The sequence below is a fragment of the Rhodnius prolixus genome, unplaced genomic scaffold, assembly GCF_049639745.1.
Source record: "Rhodnius prolixus isolate KJV_2025 unplaced genomic scaffold, Rpr scaffold_11, whole genome shotgun sequence".
NCBI lineage: Eukaryota > Metazoa > Arthropoda > Insecta > Hemiptera > Reduviidae > Rhodnius > Rhodnius prolixus.
Window position 1 is genome coordinate 10,576,758 of NW_027411625.1, and position 17,805 is coordinate 10,594,562.

General features: G+C 36.6%; 1 protein-coding gene across 1 annotated transcript; it reads left to right on the forward strand.

Annotated features, from left to right (window-relative positions):
- The first annotated feature begins 806 nt into the window (after positions 1-806).
- Positions 807-16,945, forward strand: LOC141459465 (phospholipid-transporting ATPase ABCA3-like). Its single transcript, XM_074138582.1, has 26 exons — positions 807-1,083; positions 2,223-2,542; positions 2,646-2,947; positions 3,099-3,257; positions 3,340-3,580; positions 3,682-3,849; positions 3,933-4,120; positions 4,200-4,503; positions 4,821-4,975; positions 5,052-5,207; positions 5,314-5,385; positions 5,472-5,610; positions 5,774-6,023; positions 6,103-6,182; positions 6,435-6,547; positions 6,639-6,858; positions 8,486-8,709; positions 8,931-9,216; positions 10,352-10,477; positions 10,592-10,765; positions 11,254-11,505; positions 11,585-11,811; positions 12,039-12,149; positions 12,779-13,026; positions 13,137-13,353; positions 15,414-16,945. Exons 2-26 carry the CDS (start codon positions 2,239-2,241, stop codon positions 15,579-15,581), a joined length of 4,884 nt encoding a protein of 1,627 aa, XP_073994683.1. The 5' UTR covers positions 807-1,083; positions 2,223-2,238; the 3' UTR covers positions 15,582-16,945.
- The last annotated feature ends 860 nt before the right edge of the window (positions 16,946-17,805 follow it).

Here is a 17,805-nt window from a genome sequence, read left to right on the forward strand (position 1 = left end):
CAAAAAAAAGTGAACGGTAGTGGGGCATTGAGAGCACTAACTACTGCGGTCATACTGTTGACGAAGGTTGGCTGAACCTCTAAAATGCTGTCTGTTATGACAGCTATCTTTAGTTATAATAAACAAAAAGAATGAGCAGCGAAACCAATGTGGGGTTTTGGTAAGAGAGGTAACAAATAACACCCAACTTTGAATCATTTAATGACTTTGTTTTTCAAACTTTGAAATTTAATGTACAAAACCGGGTGGTTTAAGTGTACAATAAATAAAATATAAATCGTCACTATGGGCAGCTAAAATGATCAGTTAATATTGTAAACGCGGGCGAGCTAGCACATGAGATGTCATGACTGTGAATGTGATGACATTCGCGAACATTTGAACTGAACTGCAATTTTTTTTCTAGAAATATACATACATATAACCTTTTTGGTGCCAGCGCGTGTAACTTAAAACATTGCGGTGAGGGGCGCCACAATCTGAACGAGTAACTGTTTTCATGCATGTCTCAGCAATTAATCCCTTGCATTTCAAATTTGTTACAAAAGCTATTACTAGTTTGCCCAGATACTAAAGTTATCCACTGTTCTTATTTGGTGAAGTATTTGGTAATGAGAGAATACACTTACATTCTTCAAATTTCATTTCATTTACACTTCAACCATCTTATGTTTTAGGGAGCTTCACTCCCTGAATTCTCTCCTTTATCTATTGGCCAATAATAATAATAATAATATAAGTAAATGGATGGCCACACCACTATATAATTTGAACAGAATCAATTACGTTATGTTACAAGCAGATAACAGTGCTGTTAGCTTGCACAGTCGCTATCGATGCAGCTATTAATCAAGTGAATGGATTGGGAGAAGATTAGTTAAAACTCTTAATTTAACCTAAATATTTGTTCAATAAGTTCGAAGTAAATTCAACTAGGTAGTTAATGATTACATTATTAATAGGACATTTTGCGTGTTTTTCTTACGGTTAATTTGGAACGCAATGTATTGGTGGATTCGCCCTTAGATTGAATTATTATCTTCTAAAAGATTTGATTTATTTGAATTTTTTTTAAAAAAGAAGGTAAGGAATTTTCTTACAAGTTTTTTATATTAATTGCGGAAAGTTTAGACTGATTTGATAAGAAAATGACATACTTCCCCGCTGATCTGGAATAAAGAGTATTGCATCACAATGCGTTACAAGTAGCCCGAATAAACTTTGCAATGAAATACTAATAAAAAATTTATAAAATGAATCGAAGTAAAAAAATAATATTCAATAGCTAAAAATACATAAAAGTTGAAAAACCTTAATTCTAGTGTTACGTAAATTAGATGACCCTCAAAAAGGTGGATTTAGTTCCATGTAAACGATATATTAAAGCAGATTAACATGCAGATCCAGAAATTATTTTTGTTCCTTAAATGTATCGAAATTTGTTAAATGGTTAACTTCTAAGTTTGAAAATCTTTTGTGCGTTTTTCCTTTAAAAAATCATTAAGTTCGTTCATTCTTAAGCTTTCTATAGAAGTGTAAATAATTTACTCTTGATTTGAAGGGTGTGAGTTAACAATACCCTGTCTTTTCTGTAAACCAACTATCTTTGTGTTATAATGCAGTAATTAGTGGAGTTTTTTATTTTAATAGTGGAATTGTTAGGTGCATGTTCGATAATCATGCGTGTAATTCCTGACATTGGTTTAATCCACAATCATTTCCAGAGATATGATCACCGTTTTCAAATCTACAGCCTAGATGTGCATCGTGCCGAATCTGGAGAGCTCTTATTTCATTTTAGGTAGAAGATAAGAAGCAAATTTGTTACAAAAAATGGTTTTAGTAAAGTATACGCTTCCGTTCCCCTCCACGACATCTAATCGGTAGTTGGGCGTTAAGCCCCGTCAGAAAAAATAGGCGATTATTTTACTTGTTAACAGAAAAATTTATATCTGGCAGGCTTGCTCTTGGTTGTAACCGGAGTTGCCAGTTTAAATGAAGGTATTTTCTGAGATTTAATAAGAGTATTAGTTATTGGCAGACTTCGTGATGCTCACTCATTATTTCCTGAACAAATTTAGTTTAAACTTCTGTTTCCTTCCATTTTAATTCAAGGCCGTTTTTTAATTTTCTGCCTTGGATGAGAAAGATATTTGTGAGGATAGTGTTCTCGTTGTCAAGAAGGTCTTGCAAGTGTTTTATATTCTGATTTTGTGTTTTAGATAAAAAAAACAAAACATGTCCAGCATATTGGCCCAATTGCGAGCTGTACTTTGGAAAGCTTGGTGCTCCAGAAAATTTCATTATATTTACACCATTTTGGACATAATTCTGCCGTTAATTCTGGCGTACGTAATAGTTATATTCAAAGGGCAGAACAATCGAGATGAAATTGAACCGGAAAAGATATTTAAGCCGAATAATAAGGATTTCCTGTTGCAAAATTCCTATGACAAATTGAATGTACTGTATGCACCAAATAGTACTGCAGCAAACAGTATTATGTCCAGGGTACGAGCTAAGCTGAATCCTGACAAAGTTGGTAAGTAAAACTGCATTTTTTAATCTTAATCAGCCTATGTACTTAGAACTGTAACTCGAGCATAGTCTGTTCAGTGAGTGATAAATTAATTTGCTGATTGCAGGCGATTTTATGGCTATGAAAGATGCGATTGATATGGAAAATTGGCTATACAATGATTCTCTGGCATCATCATTGTGGGAGCAAGCTTATGGCATCGAGTTCCACAATGTCTCTGAGAATGCCTTGGAATACTCCATTAAGAATACAAAGTTCGACATTTGGCACACGAATCTTTTGTTTCCCGAGTTTCCAATACCTGGCCCTATGGAATCTGGTACAAATTATATAAGTCAAGGATTTCTGGCATTGCAGATTGCTATTGATGAAGCATTTATGAACTATAAAGGTGTTAACACGCTTAATGTAAGTAAATATTAGTATACTTCGTTTTACCTTGCTGCGCATCACACTGGCCAGTGTGCTCTATGTTGGTTCTTGCAGTATGCTAAGTATGTAGTGGGAGATAGTAAGCTACAGTCGACCCTGACCTGAAGCTTTTGTTTTGTGCTCACAGTGGAACCTCCAGGAGCTCCCGTACCCTGAGTATCGAAGATTGGACAGATTTAGCTTAATCTACAAAGAAGCGCTACCTTTACTGCTCTGCTATGGTTATCTCTTCTCAGTGGTCTCCCTTATCCGTAAGATTGGAGAAGAGAAGGAATCCGGAATTAGGGTACGCCTTTTAATTCTTGATTTTAGCGTCAGAACTGCCTCAGGATCACAACTGGTAATCTATTTTCAATTTCGATCTTCAGGAACGACTAAGGATGATAGGCCTAAAGCCGTGGACTACCTACCTCGGATGGATTATTGATTGTGCCTTAGTGTCACTGGTTACCTCTGCATTTTTGGCTATAATGTTAACGGCGCCATGGATTTCAAAAAATGGTGCCATCTTGGAGAAAGCCAATTTTCTGGTTATTTGGATTACGATTTACCTGTTTTATCTGTCCGGGACTCTGCTAGCTCTTACTGTGGCAAATCTATTTACTAGACGTAAGTAGTTTGCTCGCAGTTCCAGTGCACACTATTTACAGTTTAAAGTAACCTTGGTTATTACGAGAATGTATTTCAGCGATTGATTATTTGCATTTCAGCTAAATATTCAGTCGTCATTGGCATTCTTATCTGGTTCTTATCATTTGGATTTTTTACATACGTACTAAACAATTCACCCTCGTACGAGACCTTATTTTTCATGAGCATGATACCAAATGGATATCTGTTGTCTAGCATGAACGCCGTTGCTCATTTGGAAGTTTTAGGTTAGTGTTAAGCAACTTTGAGGTGCGGTAATGCGTCTCGCCTATTCAGATGTAGATTAATGTGGACTTCGAATTGTTTGTAGGTACTGGTGCTAGATTCAGCTCTTTGTTCCACTATTCTGGACGAGACGGGATTATATTGCCTTTGGGATGTGCTTGGATTGCTGTATTGAGTGGGTTAATCGTATTTGGTGCTTTGATATTATACTTGGATGCTATACTTCCAGGCCAATATGGTGTAGCTAAACCTTGGTATTTTATGATGCCACAGGTGAGTTTTGGCTTTAGTCTCTATGTAGTTAAGCTTCAAAAATCAAATCTGTCCATACGTGCAGTTAAATATTTTTTAGCGTTTCTTGCGTTCCATCTGCAAAGTTGGCCCGACAAAAACTGCGTCTATCTTAGAGGATGGCAGTGAAGACTTTGTTGATTGCCCTGTTAAGGTTGAAGGGCAATTTTCAAAAGATTCTAAAGTGATTTGTGAGCCATTATTAGGCAGTCTACCAGTTGGTATACAGATTAGAAAGCTGTCGAAAACCTATGGTACAGTGCACGCCTTGAAGGATTTCAGCATTGATATCTACAAGAATGAGATTACGGCATTGCTTGGTCACAATGGTGCTGGCAAGACTACTTTGTTATCTGTGATGACTGGTAAGTAAGAAAATATATTCTATAAATTTAGACTAAGATTTTACAACAGGATGCTCTAGTTGGTAGCCCAAGGCTTTTAGAATCTACTCTGTAATGATAGCAATCTGTAATTGCAGCTAAGTGGTAATGTACTTCTGAACACGCGCGGGACTAAGGTAGATCACTAATTGGGGCATCTGAAGAAGCGGTGGGGTATTGCAGTGTAGCTCATTGGAACTAAAACTTTTATTGAAGCCCTGGTCTATTTATTGAGCTGTCCTAGATATTCTACCCTAGATTAAATATTCGTTAAGGTTGCATTCATTTATTATTTTCAGGCATGCTTGCACCAAGCAGTGGCCATGTGCTCACAGATGGTTACAGTGTGTTTGAAAATTTAGCGAAGTTTCGGAACGACTTAGGATACTGTCCGCAGGATGACCTGTTGTTGCCAAATTTGACTGTTGCTGAGCACATAATCTTTTTTGGAATGGTACTTTCGACGATTATTTTCTGAATTAAACATCAAAGAATTAACTGAGGAGGATAATTTATCTGGATTATTCCAGGTGAAAGGCTTAACGATAAGCAAAGCCACCTCTCAAGCGAATACCATTATGGCTAAATGTCGCTTAAGCGGAAAGCACAATACTAGAGTAGCTGGGCTATCTGGTGGGATGAAGCGAAAACTGTGCCTAGCTATAAGTCTCGTTAACAGTCCAAAGGTAAGGAGGGTTTGCCTTTCTAAGTAATAAGTTTAAAAAAACAAAGTAATGGAGCCTAAAGCCCCGAAGGTGTTATTCAGATGATAATTCTAATTTACCTTGGCAGATCCTAATTCTAGACGAACCAACATCTGGATTAGATCCTGAATCTAGGAGAGCTATCTGGGATATCCTTCTGGTTGAGTATCGTTTTTATCTAGGCAAGTTAGTTAATCTTAGCAGTCTTCTTAGCGACCATTGATGTGCTTTATGATTTTGTCTTAGGAACTGAGGAACAGTCGTACAATCCTGTTGACAACACACTTCATGGAGGAAGCGGACGTCGTGGGGGATCGGATAGCGATTATGTCGCATGGCGAGCTCAAGTGTTACGGCACATCGCTCTTTTTAAAGAAGAATTATGGTTAGCTAATCAGAATTGTTTAGATTTTTTAAGGCAAGTTAAGCTAAAAGTGCGCTGTTTCAATCTTCCCTAGACTATCTATTCACTCGATTTCGTAATTCGTGATTCACTAGATTTCGTAATCTGTCTTCTAAATTAATAACCCTTCCTTGATAATGCCCAGGTTCTGGATATCAGGTGACTATCCTACTGACTCCGGAAAGTACCATGGATCATGTCAAAGAACTTACTGACATAGTCAGCCAGGAGATCGGCGAGTCGACCGTACTGTTTGAATCGCCGGAGTCGATCACTATCCAACTTCCGCTGAACAGTGTCATCAAGTTTCCCATTTTGTTTGAACAGTTGGAATTCCACCAGAAAGTCAAAAGTCTAGCAGTCTCTTGTACTACCATTGATGATGTGTTTCAGAAGTAATTGTTTTAAATATTCGTCAAAGCTGATTGAATTGCATTGTTACTGGTATCTGTAATACGATGCGATTTGTTGCAGAGTGAATGAAGAGGAGGGTGTTAAATTCAGCGTGGACGAAGTTGACATGCCTGTACCTTACAGTCAGCTGCAATCTGAAGGTCATTGTCTTGCATATTATCTGTATATTATTATTATAAGCATGTTTATCAATTGCCAAGTCTTTTTCTGCGTATAAATCTGTAATATAATCGGGAACTACAATAAACGCATACCTCTTTATTGCGATAATAATTTATGGTCTACATTCTACTGGGTAAGGGCTAATTATGCAGTGTTGGGAAAAAGGCTGTGAGGTGTCTGGTATTATAGTAATGGCTGTAATAGTGTCTGAGTTCCATTCTCTATTATAGGTTATGCAACCATGGTCAAGATAGAAGGTGGATTGTTCTGGCGAAGGCTATGTGCTATCAAAGAGAAGAAATTGATTTGGATCTATCGAAATTGGATAATAACATTGCTATATGTAAGTCCGTAGCTTGTAGAGCCATCCTGTAAGGTTCACTGTGGGCCTTTCCTTCTGTCACAATCTTGATTTTTGACTGTTCAAATTTCAGCTGGTGTTACCTCTACTAATCGTCGTTATCGCCATTTATAAAACCTCAACTTCAGCTTCAATTGATGAATTAAAGCCATTACCAATAAATTTAAATATCTACGGGCGAACTGATGTGGTTTTAGATGATAATCGTACAAATTTAGGCGCATCTTTTTGGTACGAAATTCAGAATACTCAATCCACGATTGTCATGGCAGAAACATCGTCTGTAGTTCAAGGTATGTTGGAGATTTCTTAGTGATTTCTTTCCAGGTCTTGCTGGTTGACTGTCGTAATCCATCTATCTTTTAACTAATGGAAACTTCACCCATACCATTTCTTGGCTTTCCAATCAAAAAGTAGCTGAAGGTTGGTAACTAGTTTTGGATATCATAAGATAGGTGTGAAAGAACTTCAAAGCCACCCCTTTTTTTAAATTTGTGATTATACCAACTTGGACAATGTTTGACCAGTTTTATGTAATATTTTAGCAAGTTCCTAGTATTAAAAGCCCAAAATTCATCGTCGATTGACCAGTGGTCTTAGTAAGAAGCTCATGTCAGAAAGAAAATTTAGCAAGTATGGACTGTTTTATTAGCTGCCTTTTCAGTAAATGCGTCACTATGTAGCATCTCTTTTTCACCTTCTTCTACTAAAGTTGTAACATGCGATCATGTCAAACTTTCTATGCCGAGTTTTTTCCTGAAATATCTGTTTTGATATCCCAGCGTCCAAAACATTTTGTTGGTAATTGTAAAAATCCTAGGAAGCTAAGATTTATATGTTGTTTCAGTACTGCCTTGGAACGTGACAATAACTTAGCTAAGAAAACCCCTCAATCGGAGGCTCCACTTAACAGAATTTTTTTTCCTGTTTTTTCGAAAATAGTTCCTACGATTATCTTTAAACTTCATGTATACATCACATACGTTTTAGTTCTTACATATATTGTATTATTTTTTCTATACAAATTAGTGTTGGAGTAGTTCTGGGGAGAAGTTGGAGTGGACATATTGTTTCGGTTCATGTTTTTACAGCAAACGTCAAAGGCCCCTTCTTTATGTTAAGACTACGCTAACATTTCACAATGTTGAGTCGTAGAAAACCTCCTGATCCTGGTCAATGCATTCCCGACGTTCTGAATTATTCTAGTTGAATTTCAATCTGTCTTTCCTTTAAGAATTTTCTCCTTGCAAGCACATAGTAAGTTAAAAGTAAAGTAAAGTGATGGCCTGTTTTGCCAGGCGGGGTTTACCGTCCAACTACCAAATAGGTGTTTTGGGCGGGGCCGAAAGCACATACTGTTTACATTTTTTTCTTACAAATAAAAAGTTGCTACTTTTAACGTAGGGTTCGACATGGGGATCTCCCACTTACAATCCCCACGCTTCATAATCACTACAACATCCGCTCCGAGTGGAAATATACATGCTTATTATTTGCTTTAAATCGCAAATTAAAAACAATGGAAGTCCAAAAATAAAATTTCCAAGCGAAAATTTGTTGTTGTTTATTTTCCTAACAGCTGTTTTTTTACGCTAAAGAACACGTTCTTCGTCAGTGGTCATTTCAGTTGGTACCAATTATGCTTGAAGCTATTTTTTGTAGCCGTAGTCACTTACCAAAAAATATTTTCGGTAAGCAGTTATTAGCCGTATCCCTTGGATTTATGCTACAGTAGCATTATTTTCGCCACTTTATGATAAACTTCTGTTAAGTTTACTGTAGTTGGCTAGCTAATGTTCTTTAGAACTGTCAGTTCTGCAACCCGTACTAAATCTCAACAACGTTTGTTGATGGATAATGTAGCTGTCTTTTTTCCGTTTAGCCACTATGACTCACAGGATTGATTTTTCTGTTTTGCAGCGTTGTTGGAGTACGGACGTAAAGATGAAGCGAAATATCGGACGGCCGTGCTGGTGGCTGGAAGTATGAATGAAGATTCGCCGACAGTACTCTACTCCTCCATCGGCTATCATTCTATACCAATCGCCGTCAACCTCATCTCAAATGCCATTATGAACAGAGCATCACCCAACTTGTCCAACTATCATATTACAACCTATAATGATCCTTATTTGTTCAATTCGGTGAGGATACTAGACTAACACTTGCCCCCTAATGATAGCCTATATTTGTATCAATTAAAAAAATAATAGGCAATTAAGTAAAGCATTTTTAAATGTTTCTAATGAGGAATTTTGAATGAAAATGAACAGATCTTTCTAATACATAAAAGTATTTTATAGATGATTTGAAAAAGTTTAGTCGGTTAGCTTTAATTATAGTGGAACCTATTTCTGCTAATTAGGATTCGTGTTCGGGCGGTGCTTCCGAAGTGGCGATGAGCATCAGTTTTACAATCGTACTCGTGATGGAATTGACTTTCATCATGTCTTATTTCATGATCCACGTGCACATGGAGCGCTCTACCATGTTCAAAGGGTTGCAGCTTCTGACCGGACTGCGATACTACTATTACTGGCTGTTCACATTCATAGTGGATTTCTTTATCTATGTGTGCATCATCTCACTGCTATTGGCTGTCATGTTGATCTTCGATGCATCTGCTGTGATTCGAGATTGGGTTGTTCTTGGTGAGTATTTTAAATTTTTTTGGCAAGCAGCACTGTGTCTACAGATGGAGTGACTATAATTTACCTCTCTGCACTGCAGCCAATGAAAAATAGTTGAACTGTTTGAAGCACTTCTACCATAATAAGATTTAATTCTGCTGTGCCACCCTAACATTTGCGTCAGTTTGTTAGAAAAACTTATCAGATTGCCGGGTTTCGTAATTATGTTACGAACTCTACAGGCAAAAATTTCTTCATGTTCTGTTTTTTTTTTTAATTGTCGTAACTAGCCAGTGCTAGTACCATCACTTTTCGAGGATTGGCGAAACCTGTGCAACACGAAGGGAGTAGTCAGTCACTCTATTTTAATAACCAATTAGCATAAATCTGGATTTTGAAACCTGATTTTTCTGCATTGTCCTTACCTAACAAGCATATTGTTGCTTTTATCAAACAAAAATGAACACTGCAACCAAGCGTAAAGTGATATGTCTGTCTGTATGCAATCCTTACATTAGCCACAGTTATATTGAGGCAACTAGCAACATGCCTATTTGAGCAAGGGGGCTTGCGTAGATGGGTCCACTTATGCTGCCTAAACTGTTAGCTCGAGATATTGAAAATGAGGTAACTTACACCTTTTTTGAATGGTTGTTTAGCACTCATTCAAAGGTGTTCACTGCATATAATCTGGCTGTCCTGAAGTACAACACGCTGTCATGCCGTTTTGCTTCCATCTGTGAATATAACTATTGGATTAATAATCTAATTTTTCTAAATATATCTAGCTAGTTGTTTCTGCCTGTTGTCTCCAAATCCACGTGTTACAGGTTAACTCGATTTCAATGTGATGCGTCTCCAAATAATTCATAACCCTTTACTAACATTTAAACTGGTCATCTCCTCCATTTCAAGATCGATTAGTAGTAAAACTCCCGCTAAGATATTGGTTGCAGAAAAATATATCGTATTTTTTTTATTTAATGTAATTTCTGTAATCTTCGGACTCTGATGAATCCCTTATTATATTTCCGCTTTAAGGAGAGATTCTGATTTCTTCCATATCAGAGCAGCATATCTGATGTTCTAATTGTACAAAAAGAAACACATTGAAAAACTCTGTTACACTTCTGATGATTTTGTTGAATTTTTGCAGGCAACTTCATCCTCGTGTTCTTGCTGTTTGGCGTCAGCTCACTATGGTGTGTCTACTTCTATAGTTTCTTCTTCCGAACGTACAACGGCTCCACTCTTTTCTATACCGTGATCAGTGTGGCTTTATGTGAGTTCTAAGTTATATAACAATCACTGCGTTATGTCGCAAGACAGACAAAGAAGATCTTCTGCGATTAGGCTTAGACTCTAGGTTGATTTCTAATTCTCTTCTTGTCCTCAGGTATTGCCGGTGTCATCATATACTTTTTCGACGCGTACAAACACTGGAAGTATGTGTTCTTTCTGAACCCACTAAACCCTCTTGCGGCTGCTATATTCAAAATAATTTCTGACTCCAAGTTTAACAAGATGTGCGAGATCTGCAAAGGATCGTCTATAGCCATTATGTGCAAAGGTACGAGTTATATTAGTGAATTAAAAAAAAAAAACCTTGTTTACCAGTATCTTTCAGTAACTTCAAGTGCAATACTTCTGAAATAGCAATTTACGACCCAGCTAGAAGCAGGCTGAATTAAAATTACCAAACGAGTTATTAGTTGTGATTAAGCGGATTTAATAGGACAATCCGATAAAAAAATGCTTTATTTTGCTACATTAAAATAATTAAATTACTATTATTGAGCGACTTTATGTGAAGTCCTGGTACCTCTCGATTAACAGTATTGATTTCTGTATAAAAATTGTCTACAGAATAATGTCTAACCAAGAATGCCCCAGAAGGGGTTAAGTTACATAATATAATGACTTACATTTCCTTTATTGTTTAATAGGTGAATAAAGTATTTCGCAATTATGAGGTAAATAACCCTCAGCCATGCTTTCTGTTGCTTTGAAGCACTGAAGTTGCTACTTCATTAATTTCATTTATTTTTCTCCCTACAGCTAAACGAGAGATGGAAACTGATGGAGACAGATGGGATGATTTTAACAACAGTAAGGAGTTGATCTACCTTGGAGTGGACTGGATTCCCTACATGGTGCTCATATACATGATCGAGTCAGGCGTAGTCTCCTTCATCTGGCATCATCTGAAGTCACTTTACATTGGTGAGGTCGCCACTTTCGAACGACCGTTGGATAAGGATGTCTATGAAGAGAAACAGAAAATTCAAAACCGTCAAATTAATGTGGCAGGTTAATGACTCCTCAGCCGCGGAATGTGATTTTGGTTTGCCGTAATTGCACAAAGTTCAGAATTATATCTTTTTTGCAGGCGATGATCAAGTGCTAGTTGTAAACGGGCTAGCCAAGAAGTACTCAAGAAATATGAGTGCTGTCAAGGATGTAACTTTTGGTGTCTCACCGGGGCAGTGTTTTGGTCTGTTAGGCACTAATGGTGCTGGGAAGAGTACAACCTTTCAGATGCTCACGAATTACATCCGTCCAACTCGTGGCGACGCTACAGTCAATGCCTTCAGTCTGATTAGAGCCAGAAATCAGGTACGTTAGCTTTGCACAAAGGCAAAAATGTTGAGTTGCGGAATACAGTGTTGCCTAGGAATGGTTGGAGGTTAGGCGAGCGATGTGGCTTTGCAGAGGAGTTAGCTCTATGGAGCTAACTAAATTCTAGACGACAAATCCATATTCTCTATTTAAAATTGTCGTCATGTCTTGCAGACTGTTTATTATTGTTGCAGTCTCTTTTATAAATTATTTACTGTTTACAGTATAAAGACCAAATAGGATACTGCCCGCAGTCTGCTGGCCTAATGGGAGACTTAACGGGCAAGGAGACATTGAGGCTATTCGCTGCTCTGAACGGCGAGCCATCAACTGAGGTAAGTAGATTTGAAACTCTCTCTTTTCTCTCTCCCTTTCATACACAAACGCTGGGCAAGAGGTGCGGTCCAGAAAATAATTTGACCTGACTGATAAAGACTTCAAATTAACCCTGGAAGATACAGTCCGTGTGTACCTACAAAACGGTACTCTTTGACTGGAGTTCGATAACCCGGGCAAGTAGAAGAAGAAACATATAACCAAAATTCCTTTCTTGACCACCTTCTCATGAGAAAGATGGTGGACGAATTAACACAAAACCTACATATTCTGGTCGTCATCTTATCTTTTCTCCAACCAACCTGTAATACAGAAAACTAACTGTGTCAACTATTTCGTTTCACAAAATCTAAAACTCACCCCATATAATATCAACAGGACATAATCAAAACTTTAAAACAGTACTACACCTTACAACTACCCTTTCAAACACTAATTAAAAACTAATTTTTTAAAAGGTGCAAGGTGGAAAAACTGAAACACTAAAACTTCAAGTATTTAGCCCAACTCGGAAACTCACAGGTTTTTAATGCTGCACACCATGTCAATGCCCGACTTCAGTCCTGGATAAGTACTCAGGTTTCATCAGGTTTTCTGTAATTTAGACCCATTAACTTAATGTTCTCAGGTCGAACATATTGTTCAAAAGTGGTTAAACTTACTTGGACTCAAGGAATATGAGAATCGTCCAACGTCTACCTATTCTGGAGGAAATTTAAGGAAATTGTCCACAGCTATAGCCTTAATAGGTAATCCACCTGTGGTGTTTTTGGATGAACCAACTACTGGTGTAGATCCGGTAACTCGGCGCAAGATTTGGCAAGTGCTCAGGATGTCTTTGGCGAAAAATCAAACTGTAGTGATTGCGTCGCATAGGTAAGTTTAAGATGTTTTATGTGAATCTTTTAAATTCCTTGAACAAAACATTCTTACTTCAAACATGTATAGTTAAGACCTCTTGAGCTCAATTTTTTGTTTTGATTCAGCATGGATGAATGCGAAGCACTCTGCGATCGACTCACTATCATGGCTGAAGGAACTATGCATTGTATTGGGAATATCCAACACCTGAAGAAAACCCATGGTAAAGGCTTTACCATATTGATTAAGTTAGGCATAATTACGGGGGAGACGTTGACAAAGTTGAAACAAAAAATGGAGTCACTGTTTTCACATCTCTGTACACTTCGGGATGAGCATAAGGTATATTTTATTCATTAAAAATATCAATTTTGTATACCAGTTATGAATGTTGAATTAATATTGAGATAGCCACAGTGATTCACTGTTTTCAACCATCTGTCTGCTGTTAAATCACTCACCATGACTTACCTTGGCTCTCCAATCAAACAGTAGCTATCTCTGGTCTAAAAAGTGGGTGCAAAAGAAGTTTAGCCATCAAATTTATCTGTTTTTGTTTAGTTTGATGAGAGATGTAAAACCAAGTTATCATGATAAAATAATTTTTTTTGCCGTTTGACCGAAGCTGAATAACGACGTAGAGACGTTCGAGTAAAATTCTAGGTAGTTATAATCATCCACAATTTATAGAAATCCAATTGTCAACTAATTTGTGAGTTCTCAATCTTCATAATTCTAGAAATCGCACAACATTAAATGTATTCTTCAAAAATTGACTGTCTTCTTTTGCCAGTCGGAAGTGCCATTTGATCGTCACCCATCAATTTTAACCAGCAATCGGTGATTCAGTCAGTATATCCACCTCTCATAATATGTTGCTGTCATAGAATCTATATCAGATGGATTTTTCGAGAGAAGTTGGTAAATATGCATTGTGATGGCGGCCAGTTGGTGAAAGTTCATGTATCACTTATCGTAATTCTTTTTCCGAACCCATACTACGGAGTTGACATGCTAACCGGGTGTTTCTACTCTGTTACATCTGCCACAAGTACTCTTGTACTGATGTTATGGATTAGATGCTACAACTTTTCTTACAGCTGCACCATGTTGTATTACAGCCCCCGGAACTATCTAATATCCACATAACCAGTATTAATTTTCATTAAAGCAACATTGAACATTAAGCACCAACATATCTTGTGCTTGTTTTGTACAGTAAAGTTTAAGTTATTTTTTTCCTTAAAGCAACTCCACAGTTGAACCAAATGTTTTAGAGGAAGACAAATATTAGCTTTTTTTTTTGCCTCATAATGATGATCTAAGTTGATCTCAAACTTTGACTAAAAATAAAGTCTCTTATTTTCTATATCTAGGGCTACAACCCCTTCTATGCCCTTCTTATTCCTACAGTTATCTTTGCTGGCAAACTGTGGTAATATATAGTTTTTACCTACTCCGTATTTTTTTTATTCGGTGAAAAGGGGACTCGAAGAGGAAGAGAAGGTATGTAATGGGTATGTGGGTTTATAAGTGATCAACTAAGAGGTGAGTTGTAAACAGGACAAGCTACACCTCGTATGATCTGGTTGCAAAACTTCCTCTTCGTAGGTATAAGAGCAAGTTGGCACTTTAATGTTAAGGAAATCCTAACCTTTCTTAGATTTACAGAGGTGTTAATAATATTTTCAGAGGGGACCTCACTTATATGGTGCCCCTCACATATAGTCACAGCATGGAGACCTCCAAAAGCCATATCTACATAAAATTTCGAATCAAATAACATTTCAATTACGAAAATCGGTTCGCGCATTTAGGCGCTAAGTTGTCTACAAAATAGCCACGGTAACAATTTCCGGAAGTGCGGTTTTTGCCCATTTTAGTTAGGTTTTTGATTTGTATTGTTGCAAAAAGTTGCACTTATAAACGAGGATACGCACTATATTTTAAAGAAAATTTGGGATTTTTTTCTGTTATAGAAAAAGAGAGAGAAAATAAAACAAAAATTAAAAGTTTGGTGTTTTTCAACATAATGCTTTTTCTTGCTGCCTTTGACGATAAACCCTTTACAACTGTCTTACCGCACAGGTTTAATAAGTAAAAGTAAAAAAAAAATCAGTAAAATAATTTTTAGACCCTCTTTTAGTCATGAATAAACTTGTTTCTTTTTGAACAGAGTAAATAAATGTGGTAAAATTAATGTAGGAAATTTGTGAAAAGTAGCACCACAAAATGGGAAAAGATGTAAGTGGTTAACACTTTCATTTAATTTCAAAGTACAAAACAAATAGACATAATAACTTTCTTTTAATAACTTTTTGTTGGACCCTTGTGAAAGCATGGCTTTCAGCTTCTCTCCTCTTTGCCTATATTTAAACTCTAATTGTCTTTCATCTTTGCAGGGTCTATTGCACTACCATCTTGAAGATCCTACGTACAAATGGTCAACGCTTTTCAGAAACATTGCAGAACTTAAAGCTGAATTTCCTGCTGTAGAAGACTATGTGCTTACAGACTCATCTCTTGAACAGATCTTTCTATCATTTGCTGCAGAAACTAATACTGCGTAATGCAAAAATAACTTTTTTGTTTGATTATTCTTGATTTAAATTTTTGTATTATTCATTGCTTGAAAAGGTTCGCTTAGCATAACTTTCTTTAAATCACTTTGGGTTTGGCTTAAATTTGTTCATGTATCTGTGATAATATTTGTTGATAATAGGTATAATAGTATTTTTTAGCTAGGCATACTTTCTGATCCTTGGGTTCAAAACAGTAAACCCCATTATGCAGTTTCCAACAGCGTTGTTTGTATGTGGCTAACGAAGAAACCCAGCGATCAGCTTTTATCATTAAGCTAGTCAAAATAAAAAAATATGCTAACGTTACATACAGTTTTCTGTACCACAACCAACCCATACAGCCACACCTTGAAGAAGGCAATAAATTTTTCGAAATGTTGGCGAAAAGACGGAGTTGTTATTTGTTCTCGAATCCCTAATGTATTATTTTATACTTTAGCCCATGGCAGTGAGAGATAACTAATTGTCCTCAAACTAGTAATAAACCGTTCTGTGGAGCAGACATGTCCGTGTTCCGGCCGCTATTGTGTTAAAGGAAGTTACAGCAATGTGTTTTACATTGCCTAATGCGGCATGGTTAAAAATGTGGTTTAGCCTCCAGCAGTAAACAATTTTTTTTTTATGATTTAAGGCGCGTCAACATCTAAGGTTATCGGCGCCCAGAGCTTTTTTCAGTGCACTGCCGGCCTCCGGACAGTGTTCTCTCGTTACAGATAACACTGTCCATCACCGGACAGTGAGCTGTAAGAAGCTCATAGGAAGGGTCAGCAGCTGGATTCGAACCCGGAACCTCGGCGTGGGAGTCCAGTACGGAGCAGTAGACAATGTCTTTCATAGCTCGTGTTTTTTAGAAATGTTTTTAATTTTAAAAAAAAATTTTAATGGCTAAAAACATGTGTGCTCTGAAACATAAAATCAACGATACAGCATGAAATGTTTTCCTGATTTGGTCATATTTTCTAAAGACAAGACAGTATCCGGCTGTAGTGCTATTAATGTAGGTAGAAGTTACCCATTAATGGTTCGCAGCTATTCGAACTACACCATTGTTAAATGACGTTTAAAATTGACGGCAATTTGTACTCAAGTGTCTTTAAATTCTATATTAGGAGTTACAGAGGTATTTATTACTACAATAAATTAAAACTTATATTTTGTGTACATAAGCAGTTTTTATTACTGTCGCCTTTTGTGATAACTAAACAGGTATAACCTTTATCTGTTATCTATTTTTATATCTATATATGCATCTATGTCTAGGTATAATGTTAAGGTATTAAACCAACATTAATAAACCAAATAAGTTTAATATGTACTTTATACTGTATTTTTAATAAATACATTTTATTATATTTGTTGTTTTATAGCTATCCTACTTCTTTTCTGCTGTTCAGATTTGTGGTTCTGAATAGATATGAGCGGTCTAGGCTGCAGTACTGTTAATAGTAAATTCAGAGGCGGATTCAGAACTTTTAATATGAGGGACGAATCTATAACATTCCGGGATGTTCAGAGAACTGCGAGCGGGGCCTGCACGGTCAATATCATATGGCGCTCAAGTTTGGGGTTGGAGACAATATGAATTACCAGAAAGTGTCTGAGAATGTTTTTAAATTAAAAATTTAATAGTATGTGATACTATTATTATTGCCCAAGATACACTGGCTGCTGTAAATACTTTGATAAATTGTATTTAAAAATCAGCTGATCTAGGTGAGAAAGTAATTTAAAATAAGATGGCTTGAACAATTTAATTGAAATAGTAAAAGAATTAGGTTATTTAGGAGTTAAATTTACATCAAATTTAAATTTCGCCTATAACATACGAGAAAATATAAGCAAAGCTAAAATTGCGCTAAACAACTTTAGTAGTATTCTCTTTTCAAATAAGTGTAACTTCCCAAAACTTCGTCCTGATGTTCTCTAGGTGGCTAAGATGGTGCTAAAAGAGTAGGTGACTCTTCGTTTTTGATGGTGGTTTGGTTTTGGTGGAACGGTTCAGTGCAACGTTGTTCATATGTAGTTAGGTCTAGTGGGTACATTGTAGTATTAGTATATTTTCAGGTACATATTAATGTAGTTGTAAATTCAAGCAGCCAAACTGTTTTTACTTCCTTCAACATCAAGCAGCGACTGTAAACAGATTTTTATTTTTTCGAACTAATTTTCCTTTCGTAAGTTTTTGATTTTCCTTTTGTTTTGATATTTTTGC

Coding starts and splice junctions, on each gene's coding strand:
- LOC141459465 (XM_074138582.1), top strand. CDS start 2,239: ATGTCCAGCATATTGGCCCAATTGCGAGCTGTACTTTGGAAAGCTTGG. Junction 4,121..4,199: donor GGTATTTTATGATGCCACAG/GTGAGTTTTGGC, acceptor AATATTTTTTAG/CGTTTCTTGCGTTCCATCTG. Junction 6,024..6,102: donor ATTGATGATGTGTTTCAGAA/GTAATTGTTTTA, acceptor GATTTGTTGCAG/AGTGAATGAAGAGGAGGGTG.